Genomic DNA, 11,090 nt, shown 5'->3' with positions numbered 1-11,090 from the left:
GGGCACTGATTGGTGGGCCTGATGGATAGAGCTTCATCAGAGCTAAACAACAAAAGAAATCTGAATCTCCTATGTTTAATAGTTTTTGAGCTATATTACCATATGTCAAGACACCCCTTTTTCAGATAAATTGGGGGTCCGGGTTGGGGGGGGACACTGATTGGTGGGCCTGATGGATAGCCTTTCATCAGAGCTAAACAACCAAATAAATCTGAAGTTCCTAAGTTTAATAGCTTTTGAGAAATAACCATATGTCCATATACCAGTTTTTCAGATTAATTGGGGGTCTGGGGGTTGGGGGGCACTGATTTGTGGGCCTGATGGATAGAGCTTCATCAGAGCTAAACAACCAAAACAATCTGAAGCTCCTATGTTTAATAGTTTTTGAGCAATAACCATATGTCCATATACCGGTTTTTCAGATTAATTGGGGGTCTGGGGGGTGGGGGCCACTGATTGGTGGGCCTGATGCATAGAGCTTCATCAGAGCTTTACAACAAAAGAAATCTGAAGCCCCTATGTTGAACAATTTCTAAGTTGTATGCGTTTTTGCATGTCCTGACACTCCGTCTTTGAAAGGAGCCTCGTCCTCATTGGGTGTATCGTAAAACCGTTGGCTGGTGCAGTGTAGGTCGGACTCAGCTACAGTCCTGCCAAATTTCATGTTAATTGGTCCAGGCATTTTTGTGCTACGGTTGATCAAAAATCACTGAAAAAAATTGTTCAAAAACAGTATGACTCCCACTTACGCTTCGCGTGCGGGGGTCATAATTATCACTGTTTAGAAGTGCATTGTTGCAGAGCAATCAGACTGTGAGGCAACAGGATACAGACTCAGAAAAAAAAACTAATAAGAAAGGATGGTTGTTTGTTTGGCTTGTGAGAGTGGGACATGTTTTTTGTCATTTTGTGAAGTTTGCATGTTCTCTCTGTGCAGGCATGGGTTTTCTCCAGGTACTCCGGCTTCCTTCCACAGACCAAAAACATTACTGTTAGGTTAATTGATAACTCTAAATTGTCCCTAGGCTCGAGTTCGAGAGGAAATACGCTGACAGTGAAAGACTGCTCTGTTTATCAAACACCACAAACACTACAGAAGTTTTCCATTACCGTCTCTTCCGTAAACCTGCTCCTGTTTTCAGGAGACAGGGTGAGGATAGACGTGGGGTATCATATTGTTTTATTTTCTGCTTTGCTGCTGGTGCTTGGTAATTTGTTTGTTTGTTTGGGAATTTCTTTAACTCACTGGATTATCTTCCTTTGCACGGTTCTACACCTAATCCTAAATCACCCTTGATATAGTTTCTTCTTTTTGGGACTGTACTTAAAAATCTTTTTATTTTTCAACACTTCTTGGTTTTATTTGTGTTTTTTGGGATCTTGTAGCCCTTGCTAACGTTTGCTTAGCATCATGGCTACTTCTTCTCTGAGGTCGGCTTTCCTCACTTGCTCCGTCTGTGAGATGTTTAGTCACCCCCCTGCCTCCTTTGTTGATGGCAACATTTGTATTAAATGTGGACTAATGGCAGCTTTAGAGGCAAGGCTGTCTTTATTAGAAGCGCGGCTTCACACTGTTGAGAAGCCAACAGCTAGCCAGGCTAGCACTGAGCCGCTGAGAGTAGCCTCTCCAGTAAGCGGTCCCTCGGCGGATTCCGTCGGGCCACCGCCCCAAGCTAGCTGGGTGACGGCTCAGAAAAAGCACAGTGCCTAAACCTCCCAACCGTCAACCCATTCATGTTTCAAATCGCTTCTCCCCACTCAGCGACACTCCGGTCGAGAAACAGACCCTGGTTATTGGCAGCTCCATATTCCGTAACGTGGATCTAGGGATTCCAACGGCCATAATTAAATGTATTCCAGGAGCCAGAGCAGGCGACATAGAATCTATTTGAAGCTACTAGCTAATGCTAACACTAGGCACAGTAAGGTCGTGATTCTCATCGGTGGAAATGACACTCGGTTACGTCAATCGGAGGTTACTAAAATTAACGTTGCTTCGGTCTGTAACTTTGCAAAGACCATGTTGGACTCTGTAGTTTTTTCTGGCCCTCTTCCCAACCTGACTAGTGATGATATGTTTAGTTGCATGTCTTCATTTAACCGCTGGGCATCCAAGTGGTGTTCTGAAAACAACGTCGGCTACATGGATAACCGGAGTTCTTTCTGGGGGAAACCTGGTCTGATGTGGAGAGGTGGCATCCATTCCACCCTGACTGGAGCCGCTCTCCTTTCTAAGAATTTAGCTGACTTTGCTGACCACAGAACCTATTGACAATCCAGGGTCCAGACAAGGAAGTAGAGTTGTAGTCTTACACACAGCTCTGCTGCTTCTCCTTTATTACCTACCCAAACCCCCATTAACATTGTGTCAGCCCCACTGACCAAATTAAATATAAAAACTCTAGAATAATAAATCATAAAAATCTTATAAAAATAAACACATTTACTTTACCAGAACAAAACAATAAAACTATTAGGTGTGGTTTATTAAATATTATATCTCTTTCTTCTAAGTCTCTCTTGGTTAATGATCTGAAAACTGATCATCATATTGATTTATTCTGTCTTACTGAAACCTGGTTACAACAGGAGGATTTTGTTAGTATAAATGAATCCACTCCAGCTAATTATTTAAATTGTCATGTTCCTAGAACATCAGGTCATGGTGGAGGAGTAGCTGCAGTTTATAAGTCAGAACTATTAATAAATGCTAAATCTAATATTAGTCATAATTCATTTGAGTCTTTGTCCCTCAGTCTTTCTCATCCAAAATGGAAATCAGAAAAACCACTTCTACTAGCTGTTATTTATCGTCCACCAGGCTCTTATTCTCAGTTTTTAGAGTTCTCAGATTTTCTGATTTATTATTAAATACTGATAAAATTATAATAATGGGAGATTTTAATATTAATGTTGATAGTGAAAGTGATAGCTTGAATATAGCTTTTAGTAATTTAATTGAGTCAATTGGTTTTACTCAAAATGTCCAGACCTACTCACTCCCTTCATCACACTCTTGATCTGGTTCTGACATACGGTATAGAGAGTAAGAACTTAATATGTCCTCACAATCCTGTTCCCTCTGACCATTTTTTAATAACCGTTGAGTTTGCATTAGTTAACTTTATAGCTACTGAGAGTAAATTTCATTATAGTAGATGTTTATCAGAAAATGCTGTAGCTAAATTTAAAGAATCTYTTCCACCTTTATTTTCCTCTGTCTTACAGAATAATGTAACAGAGAACAGTAACTTAGATGGTCTTGTTGATAATATTACAACTTTAATGCAAACCTCACGATGAAATTGCTCCACTAAAAATGAAAGTTATCGTTCGGAAGAAGCTGACTCCTTGGTAAAATTCAGAGTTAGGTTCTTTAAAACATGCATTTAGAAAACTAGAGAGAAAATGGCGCTCCACTAACAGAAGAATCTTATGTAACCTGGCGAGACAGCCTGCTAACATATAAGAAAGCCCTTCGTAAAGCTAGAACTGTCTATTATTCATCCTTAATAGAAGAGAATAAAAACAATCTTAGGTTTCTGTTCAGTACTGTAGCTAGACTAATGAAAAATCATATCTTTGTTGAGCCATGTATCCCTATAACTCTAAGTAGTCATGAGTGGTCATGAGATTCTTTATGGACAAAATAATTTTATTAAGGAATACAATTCATGCCAAACTTCCTGCTACTGTCTCTGATTCTCTGTCAGATGAGGCAGCTTTAGTGTCACTAGAACCTGATTTATGTCTGGACAGTTTTTGTCCTGTTGAGCTCTCTGAATTATCTAAAATAATAGCTTCATCCAAACCATCGACATGTCTGCTAGATCCCATCCCAACCAGACTGTTCAAAGAAGCATTTCCCTTAATTGATATCCATATTTTAGATGTACTTCATTTATCTCTAATGAATGGTTATGGGACGCAGAGCTTTAAGGTTGCTGTAATTAAACCTTTACTTAAGAACCTATCTTGATTCAGGAGTTCTGGCCAATATCTAATCTCCCATTCATCTAAAAAAAATCTTAAGAAAATAGTTGCAAATCAACTATGGAACATCTGGATAGAAATAATCTATGTGAGGAGTTTCAGGGTTTAGAGCTCATCATAGCACAGAAACAGCACTGGTGAAAGTTACTAATAATATTCTCATTGTCTCAGACAGTGGACTTGTGTCCATGCTTGTCCTGTTAGATTTCAGTGCTGCATTTGATACAACTGATCAAAATATTTTATTATGTAGACTTGAACTTTATATTGTGATTACAAGAACAGCTCTAAAATGGTTTGTCTTATTTAACTGATAGATTTCAGTTTGTTAATGTTAATAATGAATCTTCTTCTTACACCAGAGTTAGTCATGGAGTTCCTCAGGGTTCAGTGCTTGGACCAATCCTCTTTACTTTATGTACACTTCCATTAGGTAAAGCTAATAAACAGCATAGCATAAATTTCCATTGTTATGTTGATGATACTCAGTTATATTTATCCACGAAACCTGATGAATCCAACCAGTTACTTAAATTACAAGCACGTTGTAAAAACATGGATGACTCTTAACTTTCTGCTTCTAAACTCAGACAAGACAGAGGTTATGGTTTTTGGACCTGAACATCTTAGGGATCAACTTTGCAGCCTTTCACCTCCTCTGGATAGCATTAATCTGGCTTCCAGTTCTAATGCAAAGAAACTTCGTGTTATTTTTGATCAAAATATATCTTTTAACCCCCACATTAAAAATGTTACCAGGACCGCCTTCTTCCACCTGCGTAATATCACTAAAATTAGAAACATTTTGTCCAAAAATGATGCAGAAAAACTGATTCATGTATTTATCATGTTCCGACTGGATTACTGTAATTCTTTATTATCCAGGCATCCAAAAAACTCTTTAAGAAGTCTTCAGTTAATCCAAAATGCTGCTGCTAGAGTTTTAATGAGTTGGAAGGAGAGATCATATTTCTCCAGTTTTAGCTTCTCTCCACTGGCTCCCTGTCAAATTTAGAATAAAATTTAAAATATTATTACTCCTAACATACAAAGCTCTTAACAACCAAGCTCCATCATATATTAAACATCTTATTGTTCCATTCTTTCCTAACAGAGCACTCAGACTGCAGGTTTACTTGTGGTTCCTCAAACTTCTAAAAGTAGAATGGGAAGCAGAGCTTTCAGTTCTCAAGCTCCTCTCTTGTGGAACCAACATCCAATTTCTGTCTGTGAGGCTGACACTCTGTCTACTTTTAAGATTAGACTGTGTCTTATACTTCTTATAAAAAATTTATAAAAGTAATTTATTTAGCAAGGATCACTTTTATTTTGCATAAACATTCCTCTAGTGCAAAAATGAATGGACACACAAGAAGTGAATCTCAGTCAATGAATGTTGATTTGATCCATAAATATTGCGATCATTTATTTTACAAATCATAAAGAATCACTAAGTACACTTAATTGTGGCAATCAGTTTCCTATAAAATTTTAGAACTGACAATAACAAGCTTCTAGCTTCTTAAATTGTAAATAAACACTTAAATAGAAACACAAACATCAAGCTTTGATGTTGAATACCAGACATTTGAGGCAATAATCTTAGGGTTGGGAAGGGAAACTTTAAGAGAAAGGAGGAAAATAAGGTGTTAGCTTTCTTACACTTAAATAATGTGGGTTTTAACCAGAAGGGCGAAGAATTTTGTGCTGGCTTTAGTCAGACAGCAAGTTCATAACACAGCCAGCTTCTTTACCTTGAGATGATGTTCTGTCACCTGCCAGGTCTGTCGGGGCTTCTGCTGAGAGAATCCGCTTAGGACAGTCCAGTAGAGTGACCCTCAGGCGTGTTTTCCAGACTCGCTTGGCGTCTACATCAAGCCGTAGAAAAAGGCAAAGCCTCTTCTGGAACCCAGGCTTCAGAACAAAACTTCCGTCTGGAGAGTTTTCTGAAGTTGGATAAACCAGGTGTTGGTCATCCACACTGTGAGGTTTTCCCCATTGGTGTGAAGGGGCCAAAACCTGACAGTTTTCAGCTTGACTCTGAAAGTCTAGCTGTCAGAGTGACCGACGGCGGTCCGTCACTTACTGCCGTCCGGGGGTGGGGGAACTGTTACTAAGAAGCTTAGAGAATCTAAGTTCTGCCCTCCGGAAGTAAGATTAGTAAAAGAATTATCAAGGAAAATGTTAGTTTCAGAACTTGCCGTCGCCTCCTGAAAATAAAACAAACATACTGCTGTGTGGTTCAGAACAAAACATTTCATGATCTATATTAATTATCATCTGATGAGGAGTCTTCAAAACATAACTGAAAGAAGAATGAATTGTTTCAAGTTCAAAATGTTTGCAAATATGATTCAGACAAGTAAAACATTGATATTTCATCAACTTTAAACCATAAAGATTACTTTAGTTAAATAAGATTTTTTTCTACAGAAAAACCATACGTAGCTGAAATCATACTGAGGGAGAAAAGAGATCTGTCCTCGTTTCTCCTGTAACTTTGATAAACATTCTTTGATTATCAAAATGTGTAATACTTTCAGTTAAGAGAACAATAAATCAAATAAGACAAAGATTCTTCTGTTTATTATCTGATTTAGAAGGAAGAGAATGTCTCTCTGAAAAGTTAAGGCGACCTGAGGTGGCCTAGATTCAGTTCTAAGTGGAACAAAGTTTTTGTTCCTTCGAAGGCCCATCAGAAGACTAAGAGTCCAAGACAGCTTCCTTGATAATTTCACTCGAGGTGAGCCCTACAACTGAAAACTTTCCTTTTTTGATAAATCCTATAGTTAGACTTGTTTCCTGAATTATTCTTCATTTCTGCTGCTATAGACTTAGACTGCTGGAGCACAAACTGAGCACATTTCCTCACTCTGCTGTTGTCTTTAGTCTCTCTTCTCTACATGTTTATTGTAATTAGTTCTATCAACAACATGTTTTTTTTCTTTGTCTCTTCCAGAAAAAGGTGCACCTGGACCAGTTCTTCTGTGTTTACCTGTGTCTCTTTACTGTCCCTCAACCAGCCGGTCGGTCAGCTAAAGATGAACAGAATGAGAGCAGCATGTATGCAAAGTTGAATGGACTGTCTCTAAATTACATGGATTTTCCTGTGTTTTGCAGGTATACAGAAGTATAGAGAAAATCTCAAATTAAAAAAAACAATTAAAATTTATTTTACATCTCAGAGCTGGCCTGGAAGGAAATGCTAAGTTTGAGTGATACTTTGTACAGAAGTGTCAGCATTAATGTGTATAACAAATGAATAAGAAGTCCCATTTCAAATGTATTAATCACTGACCTGCACAAGAAACCAGGATATAAGCACAGAGACCCAGGGATTGCCACTGTGGGATGTTCTCTTAGCTAGAGACAGTACCGTACCTGAAGGAATGAAAAATGATTGTTAAGAAAAAAACATAAAAAACTGTCAGTACTTTTAACAATTCTGTAAACTCAACAGAAATGTTTCAAATTAAACAAAGACTGAAATCTGTCTTTCATTTTTGTTACTTCCTCATTTAAACGTTGCATCCATGAAGAAATTTCTCATTAATGGTCAGGGTTCATGCTAAATATATAAATGTAACTAATGGAATTCTTGTAAAATTATGATGAGTAATTCAGGCTCTTGGGACATGGAATGTGACCTCTCTGGCGGGGATGGAGTCTGACCTTGTGTGCAAACTTAAGAGGTACAACTAGATATATTTCGTCTCACCTCGACACACGGCATGGGCTCAGGAACTGATCTTGAGAGTGGATGGACCTTATTCCACTCTAGAATTGCTCGTAGTGTGAGAGGCACCAAGCAGGTGTGGGTCTACTTTTGGCGCCTGACTTGGTGCCTGTGTGTTGTAATTTTCACCAGTATGGATGGAATGGAATGGAATTCAACATTGGTCATCTGTGTATGTTCCCACACAATGACAAAATTTGGCACTGCATTTGACCCATCACACGTGAGAAACACCCAAGTGGAGCAGCGGGCAGCTATGTAAGTGCTCGGGGAGCAGTTAGGGTTGGGTGTCTTGTTCAAGGACACCACAACATGTGGGCTTGGTGGGGAGTCGAACCTGTGACTTTCGGGTCCCAGGCCAGCTGCTCTACCACTACACCATAGCTGCCCCATAGTAGATGAGAGGGTAGCTTCTCTGCACCTTCAGGTGGGAGGACAGGCTCTGACAGTTGTTTGTGACTACGAATGAAGATTATCCTGCCTTCTTGGAGCCCTTAGCAGGGTTTCTGGAAGGTGGTCTAACTGGAGACTCCTTTATTCTGCTGGGGGACTTCAATGCTTATGTGGGTAATGACAGTGGGATCTGGAGGGGCATGATTGGGTGGAACAAATGCTCAATAAATACTTATTTATTGTGAAAAAAGGTAAAAGAATTTCACTTTAATTTTAAACTCAAAGTATGATTTTATATTGTTTAAATTAAAGATTGTAATAAATATCAATTAGAAAAGCTGCTAATAGTAATTTAAATTGTGTTTTAACCTAAAATTAGTTTGAATGTAATTCTGAAACACTAATGCTTTAATGTCACTCCTTGCTGACGTAAACACATACTGACTGGCTTTGATGTACATTGCCCTATATTGACTGAAAGGATGTGGACACCAGTTGTGGCAGGGGGGAGTAGTGTAGAAATTCAGGTCTCTGTGTCGTGGTGCAGCTGCAAAGGATGCTGGGTACAGATGCATTGCCCTCACACACACACTAAAAAAAAGAAAAACAACTAAGGGTGCATGTTATCTCTTAAGAGTGCATGGTGTAGTGGATAAGTTCATGCGTATGAATCAGAGGACCTATACACTTGGACAAAAGTGTTGGTACCCCTCGTATAATGAAATAAAACCCCACAATGGTCACAGAAATAACTAGGATCTGACAAAAGTAATAGTGAATAAAAAAATATGAAAATTAACAAATGAAAGTCAGACATTGCTTTTCAGCCATACTCCAACAGAAACTTTTTTAAAATAAAACTCAGGACAGAAATGACAATTCCCTTACCTTGTATTTTTTTGCACAACCTTTTGAAGCAATCACTGCAATCAAACAATTTCTGTAACAGTCAATGAGACACCTGCAGCTCTCAGCAGGGGCCTCATGTACAAAGACTTGCGTGGATTTCTTACTGAAACGTGGCGTTCGGTCAAATCCAGAAAACGGCGTATGCACAAAAAATCCAGATGTATCAAACTGTGCGTACGCCAGAATCCACGCGCATTGCTTTTGTACATCACAATTAACGTGGAACTGAGCGCAGGTAAGATACCACCCCTGACACGCCTTCATTAACATATGTTAAACAGATGCTAATTACTTCCTGCATGTGTGAAGGACACGTTTGAGTGATCCCTGTGCGATCAGAAATGATTTCTAAAGTCATAAAAATAATGAATTAAATATAATGTGAGTGATAAAAAATCCTAAGTAAAAATAGGAATAAAATATGTTTATCATGCAAAGAACGAGCGATTGTTTATCGGTGTGTGTGTGCAGTGTGCACGCTGCTGTGCTGCGCAACTGATCCATCCATTCTGAGTCTAAAAATATTAACTTTGCGCACAAGTTTATTACCATAGTTACTGTAAACACAGAGGAACTTAAATGTTTGGTAGAACATAGATCTTAGTTTATTTCATAACTGATATTAAGAAACGAGTCTCTGCGTCGCAGTAGAGTTCACATGATATGACGTGATGTTGGAGAGTCCCCACAAACGCTGCGCGTCCTTTATTTAACTGCGTCTATGTAGATGTAATAATTGTTAATCACGTGTGTCTGGTGTGAACAATAATCATTTTCACATCATGAACAGTTTCTCAGAATCACCTYWWAGTGTCDCCAATGGAACCAGAACCACAGAAACGTGCGTACGCCAGCCCTGGAGTTGGCGTGGGGCTGCGCAGATTTCCGCGTTCAGTTGAGTTTTGATACATCCAGAGTGTTGCGTGTAAAATGAAGTACGCAAGGTTTTTGTGTGTACGCACCGTTGATACATGAGGCCCCTGGTCTTTTGGTCAACTCCTCATGAGCAAGCTGCTCCAGTTGTCTCAGGTTTGAAGGGTACCTTTTCCAGACAGCATGTTTTAGCTCCATCCAAAGATGTTCAACAGGATTTAGGTCAGGGCTCATAGAAGACCGCTTCAGAATAGACCAATGTTTTCCTCTTAGCCCTTCTTGGGTGGTTTTAGCTGTATGTTTTGAGTCATTATCCTGTTGCAAAACCCATGACCTGCGACTAAGACCAAGCTTTCTGACACTGGGCAGCACATTTCTCTCTAGAACGCCTTGGTAGTCTTGAGATTTTATTGTACCCTGCACAGACTCAAAACACCCTGTGACTGATGCAGCAAAGCAGCCCCAGAACATAACAGAGCCTCCTCCTTGTTTCATATAGGGACAGTGTTCTTATCTCGATATGCTTTACTTTTCCCAATGTGAACGTAGAGCTGATGTGCCTTGCCCGAAAGTTCTATATTTGTCTCATCTGTCCAGAGGACATTCTCCCAGAAGCTTTGTGGCTTGTCAACATGTAGTTTGGCAAATTCCAGCCCATGGAATCTATGATTTGATGTCCTCCTTGGTTGTCTCCCATTAAGTCCACTTTGGCTCAAACAATGACTAATGGTGCAATCTGACACTGATGTTTCTTGAGCTTGAAGTTCACCTTTAATCTCTCTAGAAGTTTTTTTCTGGGCTCTTTTGTTGCCATTCATATTAGCCATCTTTTTGATTTGTCATCACTTTTTTTCCTGCGGCCATATCCAGGGAGGTTGGCTATAGTATCATGCATCTTAAATTTATGAATAAGTGCAACTGTAGTCACAGGAACAGCAAGCTGCTTGGAGATGGTCTTATAACCTTTACCTTTAACATGCTTGTCTATAACCTTCTTTCTAATCTCCTGAGACAACTCTTTCCTTCTCTTTCTCTGGTCCATATTGAGTGTGGTCCACACCGTTACCAAACAGCACAGTGAGTACCTGTAGCCCTACAGTGGTTTGCAAAAGTATTCATACCCCTTGAACTTTTCCATATTTTGTCACATTACAACCACAAACATAAATATATTTCACTGGAATTT

The 11,090-nt window shown here is 39.2% G+C and overlaps 1 protein-coding gene across 1 annotated transcript in view; it reads right to left on the bottom strand.

The window, feature by feature from the left end:
• LOC106527157 (solute carrier family 12 member 9) overlaps positions 1-11,090 on the bottom strand; it is a gene marked incomplete at its 5' end in the record, with an annotated part of 91,294 nt that overhangs the window by 68,182 nt on the left and 12,022 nt on the right. Inside the window, 1 exon segment of the mRNA XM_014021958.1 lies at positions 7,292-7,374. Coding sequence (XP_013877412.1) covers positions 7,292-7,374 — 83 coding nt within the window.

Source organism: Austrofundulus limnaeus, unplaced genomic scaffold (assembly GCF_001266775.1).
Source record: "Austrofundulus limnaeus strain Quisiro unplaced genomic scaffold, Austrofundulus_limnaeus-1.0 Scaffold311, whole genome shotgun sequence".
Taxonomy (NCBI): domain Eukaryota; kingdom Metazoa; phylum Chordata; class Actinopteri; order Cyprinodontiformes; family Rivulidae; genus Austrofundulus; species Austrofundulus limnaeus.
The sequence above is the reverse complement of the archived record's forward strand: the minus strand, read 5'-3'. Positions and strand labels throughout refer to the sequence as shown.